Below are 24,740 nucleotides of genomic sequence, written 5' to 3'. Positions count from 1 at the left end.
ATAGGTTGAGCGGGTCTTTGGGGGTGTCATAGCCTCATGGTTCTGTTTGGTTTCTGTCATGGCTCAAGCATTGGACTTTTGTCTCCGATGCAACTCTCTAAAGTGCAGAGTAACCCTAAGTGAAAGGGCAGTGGTCACTACGTGCTCGTTCGTACCCTCTTCCTTGGATAAGATTTAAAGGGTATGCAATTAACCGTTTATCTGGTTAGACATATTTTCTGTCTGCAGTGTGCCGACCACCTTGGGCTCTCACGACCAACAACATCCGAGCGGCAATGCCCTGCCTGCAATGCCAGTCTTGCCAACCCTGACGATGTAGTCTCCACTGTTCTCACCCCTAGCGAAGATTACAAAACCAGCGTGCTGAGTGGACTTGATCCCCATACCATTATGGAGTGCGCTGGGCGTGCTTTGGCGTTCTGGACATATCAGTCTGCCCAAGAAATGTATGCCTGACACATTGTATGTTGATAGCAGGCGGGATCTGACGTAAAACAGCTTTTATCAGGAATATCTCGGCAAAAGTTTGACCGAGAAATATGGTGCACTAAACCAACAGATGGACAAGGTTATTCATGACGCGAATTCAGAAATATCAAATCTCCAAAACCGCATATCAGGTATTTCCCCCTCTTTAACCAAGTCTTTCTTGAACAACCGCTAATGTATACTACGATCTATGTAGAGATGCAAATGAACCAGGAGCAGCTCCAGAAGAAGAACCACGAGTTAGTGGAGATATATCGAGAAAAATGCAAGAAGCATGCTCAAATATCGAACCTCTACAACCTTCTTAAAAGCCGGGCAATGAGGTCCCAGATCCAAACAGCAGCGTCAGATTCCGTGACCCAGGTGCTTGAGTCCTTAGGTGGCGCTCCCAAATCCCACTCGAGCACGGAGGACTTGTTCCGCCCCGTAACCTCCCTGGCGCCATCTCCTCGACGTAGTCCTGTGAGATATCCAGCAACAAACATAGGAATCGAACAGCTGCACCGTCATCAAAGAAGTGGGAGTGGAAGTGGTTCAAAAAATCGCGTAGATTCTGCGATGCCTCCTCCTAGTGGCCTACCGCCGTCTTTTCGAACTGGTAGGTGTAGATGTTTTGTCCACTTATATGGCGTAGCTTGTGCTAATATCTTCTAGCCACATTGCCACCAGTTACACCACAACATCGAACCAGGCTCCCTGGGCCTCTACCTTCGACCCAGAGGTCTGAATTCCCGGAGCGTCAACAGAACGGCTATACAACTCACAATCAGATTTTTCCAGTCCCGCAGCGTTTCGCGCCCGAAGGAGTTGATAGTAGATTTTCTCATAGTAGCTCTAGTAACTATGGCCTAAGCGCAGGGATAAAAATTGGCCGTCCATCTGATCACGCTGCCTCTAGTTCTAATCCGCCATCCAACCTTTTTGGGGTGGGAAGCCATATGGGAAATGGTAACCCCCGATGATAAAACTAATATATAAACATGAATACCTTCTCCTTACATCAGTACGTTTGATTGATAGTATGATGCATACATAGCTTTATCGGAGGAGGAAGAACTCACCACCCACCCTTTTTTTTTTGTGCAGTTAACGTTTCAAGGGAAGCATAAAAAATATGGTTCTAGGAGGCTAGAGATATGATAATTTCATAACATTTATGGGAAATACTTCATTATATCCATTTGAGCTGCTTTCCCAATCGACCTTCCAAACCTCTATGCCTAACAAACGCCCCTTAACACTAGCATTTGGAGGCAGTGATCGCAATCGCGCCATTTCCGAACTGCCAACGTAGGTTGGGGATCCCCCTATCATAAACAACTAAAATATACAAAATGGGGCTTGCAAGGAAGAAAATTACCCACATAGCAAGCATACTGCGCTCAAAAAGGCAAATCTTGGTCCACTTCATTAAAATATATAATTATTTAATTATTTATTGTTATTCACCATCCATTCGTTATCCCGTGACCACCTATACCCAAGGGCCCCAAAACAAGTTCCTGGACCTCTTCTCGAACACCACCCACCCTGCCCGCAACACCAAGGATGGCCGTCTCCACATCCCCGAGTGTTGCGGCAAGCTCACTCGCTCTGGTCGCGGACGCATGGGATGGGGCTCCACCATCCCTGCTCCGAGAAGATAAGTCATTAATCTGCTGCGCAAGTGACGCCTCGACGCCGCGAAGGTACTCTTCGATCTCTTTCAGACTCTTCCTGTATTTTTGAACGACAACATCCATGTCATCGGCGCGCTGGGAGAAGTAATCGACCAGATTAGTCGGGCCGCCTGTGGCGCCTAGGCTGGAGTCCGCTTCCGCATCCTCAGGGAGGGCGAGCATGTGGCGCGCGCTGAGCCCGGAGCGTATAGAGCGGCCTGGTAGAGACTGGGATTGTTGGCTTGGTGCTAGCCATCTGTCTGCGGCTGTGGGTTGGTATTGGAGGGGCAGGAGGAGATTGTCAAGGGCGCGGAAGGCAAGCTTAGCCTCCCCGGCATCCCGTGTTACGAGGTTGCGGGCATTTTCAATGCCCCTGGCGTCGGTTTCTAGGGCTTCTTGGAGGGTGTCCAGTTTTCCCTGGACGAACTCCACATCGTTAGGCACTAGGGCGCCTTGTGAAGAGATAGTGGGGAGGATGTCGGAAACTTCGTTGCACATGCGGATTTGGTTGAGGATGAAGGTGTCAATGGTTTCGATTTCCTTTTTTAATTCATCTGTACAGCTTTCGAATTTGGTTGTAGGGACGAGGTTTGAGACGTCAATTTTGACGCCTTGCACTGTTGAGCCTCCTGGCCTCTGTTCTACTTGTGTTGTCGTATTTCGGTTTCCGAATAACGAGAGCGATGGTCCTTGCTGTGGTTGTGGCTGCTGTTGCTGTTGGGGCTGACTAGCACCACTTATGAAAAAATATACAGGCTTTAGTAAATATACAAAACACACAGGAGCACGAGTGAAGGGCTAAAACTACTCACAATAAACCTCCAGCAGACGTCGAGGTGGTGGCTGTGGCTTGCCCAAGTCCGCCAAAAAGCGATCCGCCGGATTGCGGTTGAGAAGTAGACGTAGCTGCACCAAAGAGAGAACCCCCTGTGGGCTTTTGCTGTGTAGCACCAAACAACCCTCCTGATTGTTGAGTTTGTTGTTGTTGCTGCTGCTGCTGGGTGCCAGCCCCAAAAAGCGATCCTCCACTTTGTAGTTGTGTACTTCCGAAGAGGTTCCCAGAAGCTGGCTGTGTTTGCTGAGAAGTTCCTCCAAATATGCTTCCTCCAGCTGGTTTCTGTTGCTGTTGGTTCTGTGCGCCTAGACCTGAAAAAAGTCCTCCCGACTGTGGTTGTTGCGTGGTGGTGGCAGCAGCGCCAAATAAACTACCGCCGGTGGTGGCTGCGGGTGCGGTCGATGTCGTATTTGCTCCGCTATTGAAAGAATTTGAAAGTAAGTTGCAAGCATTCTCAATTCACCAAGTTCTGTCCCCCCTTCTGCCTCCTCTCGTTCCAATTGGGTGGTGCGATCCACCATCTGCGACATGGACAGAAACCTTCGTCCACGAACACACCTAAGGCGATAGTTCTAACCACCACAAACGGGTATGGATAGGTAACAAGAGTATCCGTAGGAACAGAAGGGGAGAAAAATAGTATAAGTCTTACTTACAACAAAGAGTTGGCAGAAGATGTATTGACGGTCAACCCTCCCAAGGAGGGTGCAGAAGTTCGCGCCGAGAACATGACCGACCAACTGGTAAATCAAACGGAGAATAGCTCACTAGAAAGGAAGAAAAGGAATGAGGCTGGTCCCTCTTAAAGAGCGATGTGATAAGGGCAAAGCAGAGGACCGAAGAGTTGCTGCATCCATAAACAGCGAGTGATGCAAGCTGTTTGTGTTCGCCAAAAAGCTGTCCCAGGCGCGGGAGGTGGAAAGTTTTCCCGAGGCGCGCGCTTGGGCCAAGGATCCAAGCGCACCAACCAACCTTAACAATATGCGAGGTCCGTATATAAATAGGTGAAGGTCTGTTTAATTCATGGCGGGACGGACAGGGATCGACAAAATCAAAGTTGTATTTGGGATGTTTAGATACATTTTCTGTTGGGATTGCATTTGGCCTGGAGTTGGCCTGCATTTCATCTACACTATCCTATCCTATCAGTGTCTGGCCCAATGCTGTCTCTATACAGGATTGTTGCCCTAGTATACTGACTGTAATCCGTGATTGAGTGGGAATATCCATCCCCTATTCCCTATTCTGTGCCCGTCAAGGAAAGGATCTGATCTCCTCTGGAACATCCAGCGTTTGCAAGCAATTCTGGCCACCATGAAGCAAACTAATCCCCCGTTCACCTTAACATGCGCAGCTTCAACTCGGAATTATGCCTTTTCGACGCCTGAAAAGTCATTAGGCAAGAAAAATGCCGTTGCGGGAGAAAACAGGGCGATATCCAACTACTTCAAAGAAGCTTCCTGGTACGAGGGGACTTTTTAAATCCTTTCTAGCCCTGAAGACTTGGCCAGACTGAAGCTAAATATTTTCTCGATAGGACACCAGATGGGACCAGTATAATTACGAATTCTGCTGATAACACTATCAGAACATTTGTGCTGTATGTGGTTTCCCCCGCTTGACGCTATGCGGATCTCATCTAACCGATCCCAAATGTATAGACCTGCCGATTTGATCGAAGAGAGAAAGGAACCCCTTGAACTGGAACCGTATCATACAATTCCATCGGCAGAACCAATATATGCAATGGCTATTTACCCGTTCTACGGACTACAGGATGCATCTTCGACGCTGCTGCTCTCTTCTGTCAGAGACCACCCTATTCGATTGACTTCAGCTTTATATCCGGGATTCTCAGCATCGTATAGTCTTATATCACCCACAACAGAGGCCTTCATTACGCCCCATTGCATCCTCTATCCTCCTATCCTTAGCGGGACTCAGTTTCTGACAGGTTCGGACAGTTTGATATGCCTATTCGACGTGTCTCGTCCTGGAACGGACGGACCCGTGTCCAGACTCCAGACCATTCCAAGCAAACGGAAGAAGATCGTTGGTGGTGGTGTCGGGATGAAGGGTATCGTTTCCACCATGGCAATCAACCCATCAGGGGATGGGATTTTAGCAGCGGGTACTTTCACGAGATACATAGGCCTTTACGCGTCCAATGGATGCGGTGATACTATTGCCACATTCAGTGTCGAAGGTACGGCAGCAGATTCACGTGTTGGAGGTAAGGGCATTACGCAGGTGCTCTGGAGCCCATGTGGCCGATATTTATTCGTCATCGAGCGTAAAAGTAGTGGGATTCTCGTGTACGATATTCGAGTCACTGGCCAATTAGTGGGTTGGTTGGAGGGGAGGGGAGGAATGACAAACCAAAAACTCAAAGCGGATATTGTTCCTGGAGGGGAACGTAACGCTACGGAAATTTGGGCTGGTGGGACTGATGGAGCACTAAGAATGTGGTTGGATCCCGCAAGTGTTACTGGGGAAGGGAGAGAGCCGGAATGGGAGAAGCAAGTCCATGATGGTAAGTGGCGCATCCTCACACTAAGTCGAACGAGCTCGATGGACTGACAGCATACAATAGACCCTGTGACCAGTGCCGTTTTCCACCATACGGGTGGTGTTCTAGCCACCTGCTCTGGTCAAAAAAAGTATCCATCGTTCAACGACGACGAAACTATGGATATCAACGCCAGCAGCGACAATCGCCTAAAAATATGGGCACTTTAAGCACTTTGAAAGTTCAGCAGGCTCATCTTTTGGGCATGGACGCTTTTATATATATATAAACCCCCAACTGGCACTGTGTCATCACAGCCTATAAACTATGGGAAGTAGTCTTTTTTTTCAAGTTCAACCGTTGGCTGAAGACCGCACCCCATTAGAGGTGCCATATCAATCGCACATCAACTTCCTCCAGGCTCCAACGAGCTAAATTCGTTGGCACGCGGGCATGCAGCTTAGCACTTGTGATGATCTATAGGATCGTCTTACTCTACCCCGTTTCATTATCTCCCCTGGCGACCCATTATGGGAAGCGATGATTCGTGCTGCGTCCGGCCAAATGGCCAGAACTTCAGGCGCTCGAATATATATCGCCGATGATTCAGGCTTCGTGGGCGAAAGCGAACTCTATGAATGGATTTTAGGAAATAACCCTAACACGCTATTGAAGTGAAGAGGGATGAGCAAGCTGAAGAAAATCGTCAATGTTGCGAAAAGCCGTGACCACCTTGGTACAGCAGATCAGATCTCTAAGTACATAAGCTGCTAGACATTTGTGTGAATATTTACACCCTGGCTACTTGCTTCAAAACTCAAGAAGTCAGCTTTGATAGGAGGCATAAGAATCATGGAAAATAATATTATTCGAGGACAATTCACCAAGTCCAAAGTTGATAATTACCGTTTGTCTTCCCTGGGTAACCTGACGCGACATCTGCGAGTATTTTTTCCCCCGAAGATTATTTTCTTCTGCCGTGGGGACCGCGTGGTTGACCGACAAGGAAATATCTGACTTTCTCCTAACCATGCAGTAGATAGCCTGGCACAAACCGCAGCCATGTTATTAATAGCCTGTCACATTCCCCCATAAAAGCAAAACATAATGTGAACACCGACGGCATGTCAAGTCTTTATAACTTAGGCGTGTTAAGGTAGTTTTTTGCGATTGGAAGAATTTTGACAACCATGTTTTATGGAAATACAATAGCGCAACATATAAAAGTAAAAGTAACAAATGACAATGGCCCATTCTCGTGAAACCGCTTTATTCTTCCTGGTCGTTTTTTCTTGAAGATCATTTGTTGTTCATTGTCGCGTTTCGACAAACAAAAATGAGTGGTTAACTAGTTACGGCTGCAAATGCGGGTGATGCTTGGCAGGGTGAGCTTAATTTGACCATCCTCAGCCTCAGCCAAAGGAAGACCCTCTGTCCCAAGTCAGCTTCAATGGATGGATGTAAGCTATCCAGTAACAACCTGTTCAATTTTGATTTCCTTCTAGAGTCCCTCTCAATTGCTTCATATTGTGCTGTATGAAGATTTCCCCCATGAAGCTGAGGTAGCGACTTTGCTTGCAAGTGCTCTATCGCAGCACCGTGGCTAACTTGGACGCCCGCTCAATGCCATCTTCAAGTAGTTAATCTTCGATTAGATCACTCACCTCTGCCTCCATCTATCCTGGAACTCCCAATTGTGAATTCCTGATTAATATACCCATGTTCCATGGACATCTTTGTGCTTCTACGTGGTTAAGGTAGCAAGAACATGCCCAGAAGCAAACATCTCGTTTCCTCCACGCTTACTATGGCTAGGCCAAATAGATGTACGTTATACGTTACATCTTCGCAATTAGCCATGCGCCCAGCTCTTCTTTAGGATCGCATGAGGGTGCAATTTATCTAGTTATGACTGGCTTGTAGCCTTGATCTCAGCTTTCGTTTCTTTTCTCTTCTCCATCATTTTCTACTACAGACTTCCTCTCTTGTGTGTTTCAACAACATGCCTCATCACCACTGCCTGGACGGGCGCTTGCTGTCGACATTGCTGAATCCAGTTTTACGTCTAGTTCTCTTTCCTCTACTTATATTTCCCTTTTACCCTAGTGCAGAGGTGATAGCGACTCTCCACCATGATACGCCATCTCGAAGAGAATTCGCAGATTGCCCGGTGTTCTACAAACCCAGCCCGTCAGCTTAAGCAGCAGTCATGTAATATAAAAGCAATATAACAGAGGACGTGGAGAATTACCAGTACAATCCCCTAGGATCTTACCAGAAGCACCAGATACTCATCTATACGCGGATTTTCCGTTGACAACAGGGTTTCTAGCGAAGGATTTGCGGATGCAAGGAACTATTTATTGTTTTTGTCACTATCCCAGCCTGAGGGGGAAAAAGGAAAGAGAGAAAAAGTTCCTGATGCGTTTGATCGATTGTAAGCGCAACAAACTTGCCCAGTGGGTTTTCCCGGGATTTGGGTGTGTAATGTCTTTAGTTGGCATACATGGTGTTTCTTGCGATTCTGCGGCGAAGCTTGGGCTTAGCGTGGAAGATTTGATGGCTTCCAGTATGTATAGCCTCCTCTTTTACAGCAATAACTCAATGGAATACTTCTGACGACTAGTATTTACCGGCAGATCGAGAGATTTCTACACCTTTTGTTCTTTACCTCGATTGATAATGATAACATTTCGCGATTAATTGACTTTCAAAAGGGGTAGCCTGCTATTCATCTTCGGTTCAAGCTGTCCCCCACAATGGACTTCTACCCCGCAGGCTGTCATATGGCGCTTCGTTCAATAGGACTCGAAAGGCGCTAAGGGGTTCGATATCAAAAAGAAATCCGTTTTTTGTACGGTTTCCTACCTACGCTACCATATAACCTGGCAGCCTCCTATTTCCAACGATGCGGTGGCTGGCACTACTCCTGCAGTGAATTTCACACCCAACGAGGTCGAATCTATGTGAATATAAGATGCCAGCCTCCCTATTTCGTATCTTCTCAACGCCCCCTCCATGCTCTTCGTTTCTTTCTTTTTACATCTTCTCGATAGCTTCGAATTTACCAATCTTCACAACCTTTTGCTTCCCTGCTCTTTACATCTACTTGACCTTACATCACTCGGATAGTCTATGAGAGTTCCTCGTCGTCTGGACATCTGATATTCGAACCCCATAAGGGCGATACAGGCTTCAGAATATATTCCTATTCTCTGCCGCTGAGCCCAACTCTTCCCAAAAGGTTTCTACTCCCAGCTCCCATCGAGCCCCTTGCTGAGAGCTGCTTGACCTTCATTGTCTTCGTGACACCCTGAACCTGTTTCTGGGGACCGTTTAACTGTCGTCCAGGTCAGAGGAGCAATAGTGAGTATCGGTACCGACTGCTCATACCTTCAGCACTTGGCCCCTTTCGACAAGTATGTGTCGCACCCCTATAGTCTGTTTCCTTTCTTGATTAGTGTATTTTCCTCTCTGTGGTCAGGTGGCAGAATATGACTGACGCCTGACCTAGCACTCATCTAACGCCTCCAGCATTTTCTGGTCGTGTGTCTGCAAATCAGGGATTTAGCGCTACATTGCGAAAAAGTCCACACCATTTCCAGTTTCCGAGACCAAGCAGTCTTGTTGGAGATCGAAGGATGGATTCAACTGACTCTTCCGGTTATTATCAACCACTGGTGGAGCCGGTACCGATGGAAGGTTTCTTCAACAATATCATGGCGCAGCAATTCTCCTTTGTAGATGAGGCTACGTGAGACTCGTTGCTCATGTTGGTTTTGGGTTCCTGTGATACTAACGATATGCATAGATACCACATGGACAATTTTCGTGAGGACTACTCGTGCTCTGGATTGGTGAACGGTGACCTTGAAACTGTTGACCCGGGTTTTCCTGACAATCTGGCCCCCAAGCTAGGTGATGCGTTGCGAAGAGACGGTAAGCTATCCTTAACCCCGTTTCCCCCCCGCCCCAGCCATAATCTACCCCCTTTCGTTTCCTGACCAACCACCCAATTTTCTACCATCCATTTGCCCAGTTATATAAACAAAACAATGCAGGACCTCATAATATAATCCCTCTACTATTATGCATTTTCTACCCATTCGAAAACGAAGCTTCTAACGGTTCTACTCTAATCGAATAGGTATCCCAGACTTGGCCCCTTATCCTCCCGTAACAGAAAGTCTATCCGTTGCTTCCTCATCAAATACCTCCAGCTTGCAGCATAGTGCTACAGGAATGGCGCCAGCTGATTGTGACGAGCCCAACTCTACACCCAAACAGGCTGCTGAGAACCATCAGCCCGCGTCGCCAGACGCCCCCCTCTCCGTTAGCGAAAGCGCAGCTATCGCGCCATCCAATAACACGAATGGTACCGCGCGCGACCTAGAGAAAAGCCAATATGATCCAACTGATTCTGTGAATCTGGACTTCTTTCAACCGAAAGCTCCCGCTGAGACTTGTGAGCGCGAGACATGCCAGGAACCTGATTTCCGCTCTTGCCCCATCAATACTGGGGGGTTTTCTGATTTTGGAACAAAGGGGGATTATTCCCATCATCTGCCTTCTTATCCCTCTCCAGTTCGGAGCACTCCCTTCTCGACTAACACAGCTGGCAGTGAGGGTGCTGTTCCTGCTGCTGATCACCAACCAGAAACGATGAAGCGTGAAGCTCCTCTTGTCCCCACATCCCCAACATCCCCCGTCAGCCAGGGCGGACCAGATCCTGAGCTCCAATTCTCGTGTGCCGAAGAGGCGAACGCGTGGCGCGCCTTTGAAGTGCAAGTGGACTACGACCCTACGATTCCAAGAACCCCGGAGGCGAAACGTAAGATTGTCACCGAGATGCTCAAAGCGATGAAGAGTGTTGAGTATGCGCAAGACAATGAGGGCATGATCCGTCCATTTCGCGAACAGAAGCAAAGCCCGATCAGGATGGAGATTGTCTGCTGGAATATCCTGGTTTGTGAATAACATCTATTATTTGAGCAAATGATGCTGATACGTGTATTTTACAGGATTCCTGCATTAGTCGCCATGAGCATGGGCCACTGCTTGCCATTTATGACGGAAAGGCAAAGACTACCGGCCAAATCCCGACCTTCGGAGAGCGAATGGAGAAGATCATTGAGTGTCTTTGGGTATAACTTCATCTAGTCACGATGATATGTTTCCTACTAACTATTTCTACAGACCCAGAAAACCATTTGCAAGCATTTATTAGACGCGTATTACTTATTTACTTTCGTTGACGACCCTGTCTGCGCCAGAAATGTAAGTATCAAGCCTTTTTTTTTTGTCTCAATAAAGGCCACACTGACGGTAAATTAGCGTGTCGTGGCGAATAAAAATCTCAACAAGCGCAAAGGAGAGGTTATGAACGCTGGAAAGAAGGCCCTGGGCCACTCCAGATCTAACTCCAAATCAACCCCTGCCAAGCGCACATCTGAGGCCCGTGAAGGCCTTTGTACTCCCTTCAGTACTCCGCGTAAGGAGACCCTAGCTATGGATAATAGCACCCCTACCACCATCAATAACACTGTGCGAAACATGACCCTGGACAGTAGCCCTCCTGTTCACTCACATGGGACACAGCAAATGCGATTTTCTAGCCCTGCGGAGCATTCCACTCAGGAGAATATGGCGCACCCCATGCACCATGGTATGTTTCCAATGGCTACGCATCCTCAATTGATAAATACCCCGGCTACTGGCCGAGCTTTCGGGCCCAACTCTATGGCTGCCAGTGGATTCGCAGGACACTGTCAACCAGTCTTTGGCTTCGGGCGCAACCAATCGCCCAATGCCATCCACGGCCTTGGGCAGAACCTGTCTATGTACAACAGGGGCCCTTATAACCGCGAAGAGATGACAGAGCAGTTCAGGCAGTGCGTCCCAGCTCAATTCCACCCTGCCATGTACCGTTCTCCTGCAGCTCTAAACCCCAACTATCGGGCGATGGGACCTGCTCCACATGCTTGCGCAAACTACCAACGTCCCACACCCTCCTCGCCTGCCCGTCAACAGTCACGCAATGCCCCATCTGCTGAAGCATCCTATGGACATAGTCGCAAGCGCTCCCAGGATGAAAGTGATGCTACGGCTTATGCCCTTTCTCCTCAAAAGAAGGCTCGGTGATTGCGAACCTTGAAACCCACGCAAAAGATGCGACTGCGTGCCATGGAATTTCTTTAGGTTTCTTTCTTCTTTTTAAAAGCCCCCAAGCCAATGGCCCATGATATCCCAGGATAAAGCTGTGTTGTTGTTTGTTGATGCAACAAACATGCCCAACAGCGCTCTTTTTCAAAACCATACCCCCTGCGGCCAAATTGATCGGAACTCGCATATGTTTTATTTTATGCCAGTGGTTTTCCAGTTTTCTCTTTCTGCCGCTCTTTTCATAAGAGTTCTGTCATAGATTCTATTTAGTATAGAGCCCACCTCACCTCATGTTGGAATTTTCACACACCCAATCCAACATCGTGTATTTCTGAACCTCAGTTTCAGGAAGCTAACTACGGGACATGACAACTTCTTTTCGTTTTTTTTTTCGCTCAACTGACTTCTTCCTCGTTTCCGTCCTTCTCTTTTTGTTCTCTGCCATGGTCACTTTACCACTATTGGGAAGGATTCAATATCATCCATCGCCTTGGACGTCATCGGGCATAATACTGGATTTGAGAATAATGCCCCCTTAATAGCCAGGCCTTGCTTCTAGAAACTGACCCAGATTTATGTGCTTTGCCATGCTCCTGAAACGCGTGCCACCGTGTTTTGACTAACTAGCGTTGTTGTTAACTCCTGCAAACCGTCACCACCCTAATTGTTTTCTCTCCCAACTTCCCTTCGCGCCTAGTTTACAGTTCTTGGGCGTGCTCTTTGGGCATGTTCTCAACGATAGTTCTCCTTACGGGTTTAAACTAGTATTTACCTTCCGCTCTCGGCAACGTTGTCGTTTGTTAAGAATTTGGGCTTTTAATTTTAGTTTTTTGTTCCATTTCGAGGGGATAGTTATATGCTATGGTGAGGATGGCTAAATTGTTACATTCTATCCACACTTGTAATGGCAGATTGTAATTATGAAGTGCGGGAAAGAAATATACAGTCAAAAAAAGAAAAAGAAAAAGAAAACTTCTCTGGTTTTGCTAGCCTTTGAGTATATAGTACCTCAGCAGAAGATTTAGTTGATCCTGGATAAAGCGCGGTGGTGTGTACCAGCATGTCCTCCCGGAGGACGATAGGTAACGCTCTTCTATGTAGAGAAGGACCTACGTACGATATTACTACAGCTGTCATGGGAATTCGCCTTGTAAACAATGCAGCTCTCGCGCCTCTGAAATAAACTGAAGATCTTATTCTATCAACGAAAGGCTCCATTTCCCAACGATGTATTTCGCAAAAGGACAGCAAGCATGAGAAGTGGCTCTGCGTGATAAAAACCTGCGTTGGTGCAGCAAGCCCGGATTTTTTCCTATAAATATCATGGCTTGAGCAAGTAGATATTCTCAGAGAACTCAATGACTATATATAATGTTCGACAAAATGAATCCTTCTATTTTAAAACTCCTCCTCTTTAACGCCCCATTTACAAACGCCCATTTACAAACACCACGCGTACCTTTATTTTTCAAATGACATGTTATAACCGCCCGACTTCTCGTCCTTCACGAACTTGAAATTATCCGTCGATAGTCCAAAAGGCTTCAAGATCCCGTTCCCGAGCTAAGGTACGACATTCGTAAGTAATGGGTAACTATAGGAATAACAACAACAAGAAGAAGAAGAAGAAGAAGAAGAAGAAGAAGAAGAAGAAGGCAGGAAGGATAAAAAGGAACGGTTGCACAACTCACATCCTTAAGCTTCCCCATCATATCCGCAACCTCCTTCTCTCTCGCCGCATTCACCAAACCAGGCAACTCCCTCAGCGCCTTTCGCACAACCCGGTCATCCTGCACCGGCAAATTCCCCATTGCAAGCAGCTCCTTATAATCCTCCTCCGCACCCTGTAGATTCGCCCACCCACCCAACTCCATCCTAGCCCTGGCCCGCCTCATGAGTGCCTTGGCGCGTATACGCTGGATATCCTCTTTCCTTTTGTCCTCCTCCTGGAGTTTCTTCAACTGTGCCTCTTCCGACTCTTCGTCCCCGTCACCATCTAGTAGCTCTACCACGTCATTACTATCCGCACTGGCACTAGCATTGGTACTGGCTCCATCACCCACGCCCTCCCCAGACGCCGACTCCTTTCCCTTTCGTGGTTGGGGTGGCAACGCTCTATCTAGGCGGTCAATACTAGCCGTGGCTGCCTCGACGGCAGCTTTCCAGTCCTCCAGCTTCAAGTGGCATGCGGAAATATTGCTACGGAGGACGGCGATTTCGTAGTCTAGATAGTTTGGGCAAAAGGAGAGGGCGCGGTCGTAGGTTGTGATGGCTTCTGAGTAGCGGGCGGAGGAGAATAGCTTGTTCGCCTCGGACTTATGGGTGTTGGATTGGCTTAGGAGGTCCTATATCATATACTGAATTAGCTTATTTATCTAGGACAGCTATGAGCCCCCGTTGGGAGGTTTCATAAAGACAGTGTTTGGCCTTTGCAGTGAGGGAGGGTACAGACTGCTTCTTCTTCAGCGGGGTAGCGGGCGTCGTGGAATACTTCTTCCTTGTCGCTGTCGGATAAAGATGAACCAGTCATTCTTTCGAGCGGATTCAAGAGTGTTTTTTCCCCTTGTTTATAGATGTTGAAAAAGAGATACGGTAGCTAAGGATGGTGAAAGCTCTTTGTTGGCAAAACTTTCCTTTTCCATAGTTACTAAGTTACTAACTCGAGCCCTGTCGTTAGTTAAATATTTAAATATTTATAATATTTAACTAACTTTAAAGTCGTCCCCCGCCTTTATCTATCAAGGATTCACTTCAGAACATATCAACATCTCGCCATTGAATCCACCTATTACTCTGTCAAGAGAAGAACTGCCTGTATTTAGACACAGCCATGGCCTCTGCGCATAAACAGTATGTGTGTGTTCTTCAATTTATAACTATGTAGAGCAGCAACTGGGCTGACCCATTTCTCAAAAGACCACCTCCCATTCGGGCCTGTCTATTCGACATGGATGGCCTTCTTATCGATTCAGAGGACATTTATTCGCTCGTGATAAATAAGATTCTGTCTGAGTATGGCAGGCCGACGATGCCGTGGTCTATTAAGGCGCAGTTACAAGGCCGTCCAGCTCCACAGGTATAAATAATCTATCTATAGCTTCATCCATGCTGATTATATAGCATATAAACTAATTCAAAATCTTCCTCCCAAATCCAGGCCGGAAAGATATTCCATGACTGGGCCCAATTGCCCATCCCCAAGGACCAATTCCATGAAAAACAAGCCGCACTCCAGAAAATCCATTTCCCGACCACAAAGCCATTACCAGGCGTAGTTACTCTGCTCTCGGATCTTGCTGGGACAGCGAAGACCTCCTCCCCAGTCCATATCGCCCTGGCCACGTCATCGACGTCCAAGAACTATGCCCTGAAAACCGCTCATTTGGCAGGTCTCTTCTCTGTATTCCCGGAATCAAGACTGATCCGAGGTGACAATCCCCGTATCGGCGCGGGGAGAGGGAAGCCGTTACCGGACATCTACCTGCTGGCACTCGAAACCATCAATGCCGAAATTCGAGCGGCAAATAACGGAGAACCCGAAATTAAACCAGAAGAATGTCTCGTGTTTGAAGATTCTGTTCCGGGCGTCGAGGCTGGGCGGAGGGCGGGGATGCAGGTAGTCTGGGTTCCCCATGCGGGACTGCTTGAGGAATATCGCGGGAAGGAAGACCTGGTCTTAGCTGGTTTGACAGGAGAGCATAAGGATGTTGATGTGGATCATGAAATACCGGAAGACCTTGAGGGACTCGATACATGGCGAGGCCGTGGATCTGGGAAGACCGGCGAGGTTGGTGATGGGTGGGCCCATTTGCTGGCAAGCTTGGAGGACTTCCCGTATGAGAAGTTTGGAATAAAGATCCAGCGCGAGAGCTTGTCGAACTAACGCTTAACTACCGATCGGTTGGCTGTGAACTAGATTTTTATCTTTCTGTGGTTAGGGGTTACTGGAGCCCCAAGACCAGAGATTTCTGATAGCCTGCCACATGAAAGTACACAACGGATACCCGCAATCATAGAGAGGGCGCCTCTTTATGGATATAACCACTTTTAGCATTTTTAGCATTCTCAACCAGGTACGATCCATGATATGATCGATATATCATCGGCATCTTCAGCGAGCCGAGTTGCTTTTCAATTTGGAAGTCCTCCTCATAAGTATCTGCTAGGTTAAGAAGAATCCATCTCATTCAAATCGCCACTATACGGGTGCAAGTATATGTTAGATCATTACACAAGATTCACAGTTTAGAGCTCATACATTGTGTCCTCGTACCTCCTGAACTACTATCATCAGCCAGCAAAGATGCAAAGGCCTCAGCCAAGCTGGCCGCGAGTGCCGTCCTGCCATCCACCCTCTCCCCGATCAGCTCGCCCACATCATCAATAATCTCCTGTTCTAGCTTTCCAGTAGGTAGACGTTGGTATCGTAGCTAAAGACTGGATAACCACTTCGTGAAGACAAGGACCATAGAAGATAATTTCACGCTTGAGCTAGCAACGTTCCCATCCATTTATTAGAGAACATATGCAAAATCACACCCATAAGTAGTAGAGACAGTTTAGTCAATATAATAGCTACCTGTATCAAATACCGAGATAGAATGCTCAACCTCTCCATCCACTAGAGACACTCCATTCCGCGCTTGAGTTCCCCACGGCGCGCCCCCCCCCCCCTCCTCCTTCCAGACATATAATGGAGTCAGCATATCCGTGAACAGTTTGATAGCAGCATTATCCATGAATTGATCGCGATGCCAGGGCCGCGTTGGGTACTCTTTACATGCAGTCAGCAACGCAACACGTATGGGCCTAGTACTGTCGGTAGCGAAGGTCCCAAGAAAAAGTGCTCCGCAGCAGCGCATAACCATTAAACACGACCAATTTAGCGAGCGGGTGACGTTTGTGATCCCCCTCTATCATCTCACGCAACCTATTTGGTAAGAGCTGGCAACATCTGGCAATTGACGTCTCCGCTTGCTGGGTGCAAATAGCGTGCAGTTCGCCTTCGATTATATTATTAATATTCCCCGAGAAACCCTGCGGCGAGAAGGGTATTATGCACTGTCTGAGATTCCAGACATATATATTCACTGCGTGCGTAGCAGTGGTGATGTAAAAATTGGATAAGCTCAACTTTCTGTTCAGTTCGTTCCATCCTCTGAGTCCCCTGGCCGGAAGTCAAAGGGGGTTATCACATCTTTTAACTCCAAGCGGGGGAGTTGAGCAGTCGTTGAATTTTGCAGGTCAAGCCATTGCCTCTCATCGGGTGCTTCCCATAGCGCATCTGCACTTGGTAATTCGAGCCCAAGCACCTGTGCTGTCGATATACATGGCGCAATATCGTAAATAGTTGTCAGGAGGCTGCTCATGATGAACATGGAAATAGCAAATGCTTTGAGGTTTCGTACTCAATCCACGCCTTCCACGATTTGCCACTCCTCCGCTCCCTGTTAGACACCAGAGAAATTTCCCCGAGAGCGCCAAAGATTCGAATCAAAGGACGTCAAAGTAATTAGTTTCTTTTCTTCTCTTTTTTTATTTTCTGAAAAGCAAAGTAATCAGACCAGAGCAAAAGCAAAGCCAAACGGCGAAATCAGCAATTAGGGTTTTGCGGCTGTGGAATGTGGAGAAATAAGCTTTTCGGCATTGTTTGGGGGTCGGCCCGAAGAAGCCGAGCCGATGATGAGATCTTTTTGACAGGCAACAGGAGCATCTACCACTAGGGACGGGACATGGTCCTTTGAATGCCGTCAATGTTTCAACATGGGGTCCACTTGTGCTCGACAAATTTGCAGAATCGAGGAGGTGATGATCGGCTTCCCCACCCCACCCCTTACTTCAATCAACGAATTTGACTCTTCCACCAACTTACAAGGGCAACCCACATCCCATTAATTGAATTCACCACATGAGCATTACACGGAGTCCTCGCAACGTACGTATAATTTTACAATCAAGCACACTCGCAAAAAGTATGCGCACACCCATTTCTTCTCCGAAAAGACAAATATGAACAAGTGGAGAGTGTCTTTTATCTAGTAGTTAACATATGTACATGTCTATAAGCTCCACTCGCATGGAGCACGTGCTGTTGTAGAAGTACTTTCAATTAACTGGTCTTATCAATCTGCCAGTCATTTTCCGTGTGAATAACGTCGGATAAAATCGTACGAAGCATTCAGCGCTTGCGTTCTCAGATTTTCGTCAATTGCGAATGATGGAACTTGAAAAAAAAAAAAAAAAAGAAAAAGCAGCAAATGAAATAAAAGTAATGAGTAGCCATCTCCGTAAAATGGTCCGCCAGAGACTAAATGATATATAACAAGAAATACATGCTGTGCAAAAGGGAAAAAGAGAGAACGGCGAGGAGACAGGCAAAGCAAACTTACAATCTAACCAGCCATGAAGCATCTTATCAAACACTATGCCTTCAACCTCATAATTGCCCGATGGGGTATCTGCGCTATTATTACCCCGTTGGGAATTCAACATCACCACTTCATTCTTCAGACGGTCTACAAAGGTCGTCACCTCATGCAGAAGAATATCCGCGCCGGCAATAATAAACAGCATTTTCTGCGGAAGAGTGCGGATGTCAGCTAAAATGGGATTTAAGAGAGAGTCTTCGGATCTTTGGGACCGTGCAGATTCGGCGTAGGCATTGAAGAGAGGAGCTATGAAGACCAGAGGGTCTGTCTTTGTTTGGAAAGGCGGGGCGGTCGTGGTTTTTCCGATGGAGGGATACGGAGGTCGACCTAATGTGAAGGAAAGATAAAAAAAAAAACAGAGGAGAATTATTTACAAGTTAGATCTTCTAACGCCAATGCCGTCGAGCGCTTGAAAACGAAGGAGGGTGAGAGGAGAGATGGGCTGATCTAGTTCTGACAAACTCGACTTTTGGTGGGGTCTGGGTGAAGACAAAAGAGAGGGAGAGGAGGGTTGAGTACGAACAGGAGTTGTCGATCATTAGTGTGCCTTTGGGCAGGAGTGTCTGTATCCGAAAGACTCCGGGAGATGGCGAGAGCCAGGTTAGAGCCCACGGAGCACCCGCTAAGCGTCAAAAGTTTCGGATTGGCTCCCCAAAGCCGTTCAGCGTTGGCGACAATATAAGCTGCAGCGTCCTGGACATTCAGGTGAGCTGTTGGAAACGGATATCGCGGGCGCTAGGCTGTAAGAGATGGACACGACAACAGCGCCCGTCTCATCGGCCATGCGCTTGCAAAACGCATTGTCCAGTTCCGGGATGCCACCTATAAAGCCACCGCCATGAACATGGATATGAAGGGGCCGTAAGGATGGAGATGGAGCTTTGGGTGCGAAAATTAGAGCACGACTGGTACAGCCTGGACTTCGTGAGAGAAGTATCTTGACTACTGAATAGGAGCGCGAGAATACCCCCAAGGTAGCCATTTGAAGGAGTAGGCGAGGGCGTTTATGGGAGCAAGAGTGAGCAGACGCCAGCGATAACTTACTTGGAGGCGATAACTACATGGGCAAAATAGAGTATCGTGGATGGGCTGGATACACTGACGAAGGGCCGCCGTGGTTCGGCGTTACTCGGAGATAGACAACGTGTCGGAGACATATGTTATATTATCCATACACTATCTAATATCTCTATTTCATACAAAAGATAGAGCTATTTATAGTAAAATAAATGTGCGAGCCAAGAGAGCTAGTATAAGTAAGTATTAGATGAGTATTATAGTAAGCTGATGATGATGAGAAATATTATAGTAATACAATATTGATGATGTTTAGTAGTGTATAATCTCTTTTTTCTGACACACCCTCTTCAGTGAATGTAACATGCAAAAGAAAGTGTAAATGAAGCTGCATAGAAATAATCAAAAAAGAGTGTAGATGAATCTGTAGAGATTATATCAAGATATATTATTTATTCTGCTTACATCTTAATAATATCTGATATATCAACTAGGTCTAGCATCTTGATAAATTTCATATATTTCTGGCATGGCAGAGTCTTAGTGAGGTCATTCACTAGCATCTAGACTGTAAACACTTAATCAACTGTAATATCACTGAATTAAACATATTCTCAGAGTTAGCTATTATATATATTAATATGTCAGAGCTTTATAATTATAGAGAAGTCTTTCTTCATAAGAATGTTAACTATTTAATAGTTATTATATTGAATACAGATCTTGTAATCAGATTTAAATTAAATATGTTAAAAGAATCTATCTTATCAGATAGACTTCTTATCAGTCTGTGAGATAGTAATAAGCTCAGCTTTAGTAATAGAGATAGTTATAATTATCTATCTATTAGATTTTCAATCAATAGTCTTACTAAATAGTTTAAAGATATATTCTTATATAAAGTGATAATTCAGATTCTTTATAAATAAAACATCACTGATAACTTTAATAATATCAGATTTAAAATCTAGTTATAGAGATTTATTAATATTATTATTATATTAAATAATAAGATTCTTTATATTATATAGATATAATATTATTCTATTTATCTCTGATAAGTAATATTCTAATGAATTCATTATAAATATAGCTAGCTTACTTACTATATATATAATATCAGAGTGAGTTATTATCACTGAGTAGATATAGAAGCTGATATATTATTAATAATAATAAATTTTTATGAATATGTGTGACGAACTGCACTTAATTAATTATATAGACTATTTCATTTACACTTCATAGACTCTGCTGAAAGCTTCAATTCTCAGTCATTCTTAATTACTGATTCTCAGCTACTATGAACATGTATAAATTCTCCTGCTCTGAAGCTTCACTGTGTACATCATCACATATGTGTATAAATATTCACTTTGATTACTGATTCTTGCACTTTCTCTTTCTTTTTCTTCTTTAACATTTTTCTCTTTGTTATATAAGATCTATATATTACATCAATCTATTCAGTGTAGACCTCTTATACTAGAAAAACATTTATTATCTTCTCATTAAAAATGATTATTCATCAAGAAGATATCTGAATGCATAATAATATGTAAGAAATAGAGAAATAATCAGTTAAGCAGATACTGAGTTCTCAGATAGAAGCTTACTCATCAGTTATTCTGACTCTGTAATAAGATCTTACAAAGAGAATATCAGTGAAAGACCTGAGAGTTCTGATACAGATATATGAGATATTCATACAATTACACACATCTGATGAATAATACAGCTATGTCTACTGATAATATGAGAAAACTCTTAAATGTGAGTATAGATACAGTGCTACAGTGACTCTGAGTAATGCTGAAATTATAACAGCAATAGATAGCTGATATGCATGTAACTTAACAATGTCAATATAAAGAGATTCAATAATTATCTCAATAAGAAACCTCTATACAGACAATTTCAACACTGACAGAATTGAATATGAATATAATATAAACACTGAAGAAATACTTAAATGCTCTCATACATTTTAATACATCTGATCTCACTCTCTACTTATCATGAAAGTTAAAAATGCTTATGAAACTAAGTATAGATGAAGATATCATCAGTTCACTAATTAATCAAGATTGATATATCAATGAATAATTGAAGAATTATATAAAACAGAAGTTTTATTCATAGCTGAAAGCATGTGAATCAGTGTTACAAATATCTGATAATATTATCAAATATCTTGATATTCTGTTCTAAGACACTGTCATACAATAGAAAGTATTAGATTGATTACAGAGTATCTGACAGAGAAACACTTCTCTCACAACATTCATTTCTGACTTTGACACTAAGATTCTAGAAGCAGATAATCAATCTTGAGAGAATTAAATGAAGATTAACATGCTCAAGAAGACATTAACTTTCAAACTCTTACAGACTCTTATAAGTGTAAATAAAGACTTAACTTATAAAGACTTCTATACATAACTTCAGACATTGAATAACTGTCTTATCAAGCTCAAGAGTATACAGAGCAGTGATAGAAAACATTACATCTCAGTCACTTATATATCTGTATTAAAGAATAACAATGATACAGATGTTATAAACTGAGTAGATTTAAATATCTATATATAAGCAAGAATCTTCACTATTTAAACAGGCTTCTAAGTTTCTGAGATCACTTTCAAAGAAGTCACTGACTGATATCAACATAAAGTGTGTATCATTATTATTATTATTATTATTATTATTCTTCTTCAATTATAGATGTATGTAGTCAGAGACTATGATATCTACCTGAGAACCTTTAGATCTCAGAGTTTGTCCTATATCTATAGAGTCAACTATTATACATTTATCAATTTCAGATATGCAAAATCAGAAAAGTTCAGCTCAGAATACAAAAACTGTTTACAAATTGCAGTATTTGAACATCTTCTGATACTTTGAAATCATTTGAAAATATTGTGACAAAGGAAAAGAGAACATAGTCTTAAAGATAGACATATTAAGTAGATAGATAGAAAAGAACAGAAAGAAATAAGTATAGTAAAGAAAGACTATAACAAAATAAAATTATTAAAAGATAGTGTATAGCTGTTTTAACAGACTATATCTAATCAATTTCCACCTCTTCATATTCAGATACTTCTGAATTCAGTCATTTTCTTATAGCTGCTTGAGTTTCTGAAAGAAAGTCTATTAAGTATTTAATTTCTGTCTCAGTTGAGAATAAGAACCTCATATTTAATTGATTTAAATTATATCTCTTCTTTAATCTGACTCTGAGACTATTGTATAATGCATAATGCATTATAATATACTCAGAATTTTCATTCACATAGCAGAATGAGCACTCTGTTGAATCAAATCTGTCATTAAATCTTTGTATATAGGATTTGAAATAACCATGTTCTAGTTTCAGCTGAATTATAGATGAGAATATTTTCTTTTTATATTTAATTGAACAAGATTTTCACTTTGATTTTATCTCAAATCTTGAATAATGTATGCTCTTCTTTTGATTCTGTCAGCTTTCATTTCACTTATTTAAACAAGATTCTTTCATCTTTCTCTTTATGAAGAATCAGAACACTGTTGTTTGAATAGATCTGCTTAATTCTGAACTCTTTTTTACAGCTGAATCAGTCAATTCATTATCATGAATATTTATATAAGCAGGAACTTAATACAGATGAATTATCAGTTGTAATGTTCTTCTCTTTTGAATTTTCAAAACAGAGTTTAAAATCAGTTCAAGAATCATTTAATCATTATAAATCTGACTATTTCTGAGTCTTTTTAAAGCAGCTTGACTATCAGAGAATATTCATATCTCTTTTAAAATATTTTCTCTTTTATGAGATTTTATTTCAATGAGTTTGAAAGCTTTCACTATTATAAATAGTTCAGCATCAAAGACTTTAGATTCACAGCCTAAATTTTAGAAATCTGAGATAAAATTGATATTATCTTCAGTATAAGCAATGTCTGTGTCTAATCTATTCAAATTCTCATTTTTAAAGTCATCTGAATAAATCAGAATAGAGTCTTCTATATTGATTGTGAAAGTTCTCTTCAAATGCTGTTCATATTCTTTCTTCTTAAATAGTTTACTTATTTACAAGTCTATAAGAGATTCAAGCTTTTCTCTTCAGAGAGATATCTTCTCATGATCAACTTTTTCAATATTTAAAGAAAAAAATTAATTTTTAATCAGAGAGCATAGTCTGTACAGTTGAGAAGGCATTTTCTTTGAAGAATTATTTTCATTTCAATCAAGAAATCTATTTTAATCCAGTTGATTTTCAGAGTTAATTGATGAAAATGAAGAAGAGACTCTTTCTCTGATTATATAATTTAAGCTCATCTTTATAACTCTCAGAGCATTGTTCATACAGACCTTTTCAAATCTAATAGCAGAAGAAGAAATTGAAGCTTCAATTTTCATTACTTTAATAGAAGATGATTTGAATGCTTTCAGAATTCTTCTCAAAGCTCTGTTTTACAGACTTTGAAAGAGTGCAGTGAAATTCCCTTGATTATTTCATCAAACTTGAACTCTATAATCAGCTACTGAGATAATACAGGCTATATATAACTGTCTCATAGTCTGAAAGAATAGATCTCTCTCTGTATTTAATAGTCTGATTATATTATTCAATAGTCTTTCTATCTTGACAGTTCTTTATTGAATGTGATATTTAAAATTCAACTTGGAGTTTAATCATACTTCTAATCATTTGACATTTACACTGGGTTTAATCTCTCTATTTAAAAGAGTTAGAGATAGTTCTTTCTCATTGAATCTAGAAAAGAAATGAATTAACTTAGTTTTATCTATATTAAATTAAATTTGATTGATATCTGCTCTAACAAAGATTTCCTTTGCAGCTTCTTCAATCACTTTCAAATTCTCTTTGATAGTTTTTAAGCTGTAGACTAGATCAATATTATTCATATAACTCAGAGATCACACTATTCTCATATTTCTATACTTGAATAGATATGCAGTGTATATTGCAAATAAAATGAGTGAGATTGAAGATTCTTGCAGTACTTCTATTTTTATCTCAGTCTTGTCTTGTTTTATTTCATCAAAGAAAAGTTGTATAATTCTTTTAGATATAAAACAGTTAACTCATTTTATTAGAGAAAGTGACAGTTTTAACATCTTCAAAGTTTGAATTATCTTAGACTTTGAAACATGATTAAATGCATCTTTTATCTCAATAAAAACTGCAGTTGAGACCAGGCCTTCATGCTTTGCTACTTAAATATCATGAATAACTGAAAGAATAGTGTTAATTACAGAACATTGTTTTCTCTCTCTTATTTATTCATTAAATAGAAGAGAATCACTAATAGAGCTTATAGAAGATAATCTAGTAGCTATTATCTTTTCTAGAATTTTTCTTAAACAGTTCAACAGAGATATTACTCTATATAACTTAGAAATTGAAGCTTTTCTATTAGATTTTATAAGAATTACTTCAGTAGCTTCTCTTCAGTATTCAGAGTGATACTCATTTTTTAAGAGATTGAAAAAGAGCTCAAAATATTCATTCTTCAAGTAGAAATATGTGTTTTGAATAATTAAGTGATTAATTGAATCAGGCTCTGCAGCAGTCTTAATTGAACTTGAGAATATTACTAACTCTAGTTCATCACATGTAAGCTCAGAT

The 24,740-nt window shown here is 42.9% G+C and overlaps 9 protein-coding genes across 12 annotated transcripts; 4 read left to right on the top strand and 5 right to left on the bottom strand.

Moving 5' to 3' along the window:
• Positions 1-58: 58 nt before the first annotated feature.
• Positions 59-1,451, top strand: BDBG_07921 (cyclin B1 interacting protein 1; the record flags this gene model as incomplete). Its single annotated transcript, XM_031723316.1, has 5 exons — positions 59-147; positions 210-446; positions 499-620; positions 686-1,087; positions 1,144-1,451. The coding sequence occupies 5 exons, from the start codon at positions 59-61 to the stop codon at positions 1,449-1,451; spliced, it is 1,158 nt and encodes a 385-aa protein (XP_031580460.1).
• On the bottom strand, positions 1,065-3,880 carry BDBG_07920 (nucleoporin NUP49/NSP49). The gene is made up of 4 exons (XM_002621656.2): positions 3,639-3,880; positions 2,960-3,400; positions 1,551-2,883; positions 1,065-1,477 (listed from the first exon to the last, which is right to left on the bottom strand). Exons 1-3 carry the CDS (start codon positions 3,710-3,712, stop codon positions 1,935-1,937), a joined length of 1,464 nt encoding a protein of 487 aa, XP_002621702.1. The 5' UTR covers positions 3,713-3,880; the 3' UTR covers positions 1,065-1,477; positions 1,551-1,934.
• A 56-nt stretch (positions 3,881-3,936) lies between these two features.
• On the top strand, positions 3,937-8,783 carry BDBG_07919 (transducin family protein/WD-40 repeat family protein). 4 transcript variants are annotated; one of them, XM_031723314.1, is made up of 6 exons: positions 3,937-4,445; positions 4,520-4,582; positions 4,644-5,515; positions 5,576-7,053; positions 7,132-7,248; positions 7,307-8,735. In XM_031723314.1, exons 1-4 carry the CDS (start codon positions 4,297-4,299, stop codon positions 5,719-5,721), a joined length of 1,230 nt encoding a protein of 409 aa, XP_031580459.1. In that variant the 5' UTR covers positions 3,937-4,296; the 3' UTR covers positions 5,722-7,053; positions 7,132-7,248; positions 7,307-8,735. The 4 variants fall into 4 exon arrangements, with proteins under 4 accessions (XP_031580459.1, XP_031580458.1, XP_002621701.1 ...); XM_031723313.1 differs by having other exon boundaries at positions 5,576-8,060; positions 8,131-8,783; XM_002621655.2 differs by lacking the exons at positions 7,132-7,248; positions 7,307-8,735 and having other exon boundaries at positions 3,937-4,198; positions 4,273-4,445; positions 5,576-6,752.
• Positions 8,784-9,073: 290 nt separating this feature from the next.
• BDBG_07918 (uncharacterized protein) lies at positions 9,074-12,800 on the top strand. The gene is made up of 6 exons (XM_002621654.2): positions 9,074-9,245; positions 9,303-9,430; positions 9,639-10,456; positions 10,513-10,635; positions 10,688-10,768; positions 10,826-12,800. The coding sequence occupies exons 1-6, from the start codon at positions 9,133-9,135 to the stop codon at positions 11,630-11,632; spliced, it is 2,070 nt and encodes a 689-aa protein (XP_002621700.2). The 5' UTR covers positions 9,074-9,132; the 3' UTR covers positions 11,633-12,800.
• Positions 12,629-14,336, bottom strand: BDBG_07917 (tetratricopeptide repeat protein 1). Its single transcript, XM_002621653.2, has 3 exons — positions 14,106-14,336; positions 13,345-13,998; positions 12,629-13,216 (listed from the first exon to the last, which is right to left on the bottom strand). The coding sequence occupies exons 1-3, from the start codon at positions 14,181-14,183 to the stop codon at positions 13,115-13,117; spliced, it is 834 nt and encodes a 277-aa protein (XP_002621699.1). The 5' UTR covers positions 14,184-14,336; the 3' UTR covers positions 12,629-13,114.
• A 17-nt stretch (positions 14,337-14,353) lies between these two features.
• BDBG_07916 (HAD superfamily hydrolase) lies at positions 14,354-16,295 on the top strand. Its single transcript, XM_031723312.1, has 3 exons — positions 14,354-14,503; positions 14,570-14,729; positions 14,811-16,295. The coding sequence occupies exons 1-3, from the start codon at positions 14,484-14,486 to the stop codon at positions 15,534-15,536; spliced, it is 906 nt and encodes a 301-aa protein (XP_031580456.1). The 5' UTR covers positions 14,354-14,483; the 3' UTR covers positions 15,537-16,295.
• On the bottom strand, positions 15,841-16,656 carry BDBG_07915 (uncharacterized protein; the record flags this gene model as incomplete). Its single annotated transcript, XM_002621651.2, has 3 exons — positions 16,246-16,656; positions 15,927-16,083; positions 15,841-15,851 (listed from the first exon to the last, which is right to left on the bottom strand). The coding sequence occupies exons 1-3, from the start codon at positions 16,519-16,521 to the stop codon at positions 15,841-15,843; spliced, it is 444 nt and encodes a 147-aa protein (XP_002621697.2). The 5' UTR covers positions 16,522-16,656.
• Positions 16,657-16,794: 138 nt separating this feature from the next.
• BDBG_17694 (uncharacterized protein) lies at positions 16,795-17,176 on the bottom strand (the record flags this gene model as incomplete). Its single annotated transcript, XM_031725352.1, has 1 exon — positions 16,795-17,176. Exon 1 carries the CDS (start codon positions 17,029-17,031, stop codon positions 16,795-16,797), a length of 237 nt encoding a protein of 78 aa, XP_031580455.1. The 5' UTR covers positions 17,032-17,176.
• A 611-nt stretch (positions 17,177-17,787) lies between these two features.
• On the bottom strand, positions 17,788-19,063 carry BDBG_07914 (lipase/esterase; the record flags this gene model as incomplete). The annotated part of the gene is made up of 4 exons (XM_031723311.1): positions 17,788-17,876; positions 18,043-18,408; positions 18,540-18,774; positions 18,839-19,063. 4 exons carry the CDS (start codon positions 19,061-19,063, stop codon positions 17,788-17,790), a joined length of 915 nt encoding a protein of 304 aa, XP_031580454.1.
• Between the last annotated feature and the right edge of the window lie 5,677 nt (positions 19,064-24,740).

This window comes from Blastomyces gilchristii, assembly GCF_000003855.2.
Source record: "Blastomyces gilchristii SLH14081 genomic scaffold supercont1.21, whole genome shotgun sequence".
Taxonomy (NCBI): Eukaryota; Fungi; Ascomycota; class Eurotiomycetes; order Onygenales; family Ajellomycetaceae; genus Blastomyces; species Blastomyces gilchristii.
The sequence above is the reverse complement of the archived record's forward strand: the minus strand, read 5'-3'. Positions and strand labels throughout refer to the sequence as shown.

Bases quoted from the DNA above. Each gene is read 5' to 3' on its own strand.
- BDBG_07918 (XM_002621654.2), top strand. From the start codon at position 9,133: ATGGATTCAACTGACTCTTCCGGTTATTATCAACCACTGGTGGAGCCG. The intron at 9,431-9,638 runs GTAAGCTATCCT...CTAATCGAATAG, and splicing joins TGATGCGTTGCGAAGAGACG to GTATCCCAGACTTGGCCCCT. The intron at 10,769-10,825 runs GTAAGTATCAAG...ACGGTAAATTAG, and splicing joins ACCCTGTCTGCGCCAGAAAT to CGTGTCGTGGCGAATAAAAA.
- BDBG_07917 (XM_002621653.2), bottom strand. From the start codon at position 14,183: ATGACTGGTTCATCTTTATCCGACAGCGACAAGGAAGAAGTATTCCAC. The intron at 13,999-14,105 runs GTCTGTACCCTC...TATATGATATAG, and splicing joins ACCCCGCTGAAGAAGAAGCA to GACCTCCTAAGCCAATCCAA. The intron at 13,217-13,344 runs GTGAGTTGTGCA...GTCGTACCTTAG, and splicing joins TGATGGGGAAGCTTAAGGAT to CTCGGGAACGGGATCTTGAA.
- BDBG_07920 (XM_002621656.2), bottom strand. From the start codon at position 3,712: ATGTTCTCGGCGCGAACTTCTGCACCCTCCTTGGGAGGGTTGACCGTC. The intron at 3,401-3,638 runs GTAAGTAAGACT...TTCTTTCAATAG, and splicing joins TCTTCTGCCAACTCTTTGTT to CGGAGCAAATACGACATCGA. The intron at 2,884-2,959 runs GTGAGTAGTTTT...TTTTTTCATAAG, and splicing joins ACGTCTGCTGGAGGTTTATT to TGGTGCTAGTCAGCCCCAAC.
- BDBG_07919 (XM_031723313.1), top strand. From the start codon at position 4,297: ATGAAGCAAACTAATCCCCCGTTCACCTTAACATGCGCAGCTTCAACT. The intron at 4,446-4,519 runs GTACGAGGGGAC...TTTTCTCGATAG, and splicing joins TACTTCAAAGAAGCTTCCTG to GACACCAGATGGGACCAGTA. The intron at 5,516-5,575 runs GTAAGTGGCGCA...AGCATACAATAG, and splicing joins GGAGAAGCAAGTCCATGATG to ACCCTGTGACCAGTGCCGTT.
- BDBG_07916 (XM_031723312.1), top strand. From the start codon at position 14,484: ATGGCCTCTGCGCATAAACA. The intron at 14,504-14,569 runs GTATGTGTGTGT...ATTTCTCAAAAG, and splicing joins ATGGCCTCTGCGCATAAACA to ACCACCTCCCATTCGGGCCT. The intron at 14,730-14,810 runs GTATAAATAATC...TCCCAAATCCAG, and splicing joins AAGGCCGTCCAGCTCCACAG to GCCGGAAAGATATTCCATGA.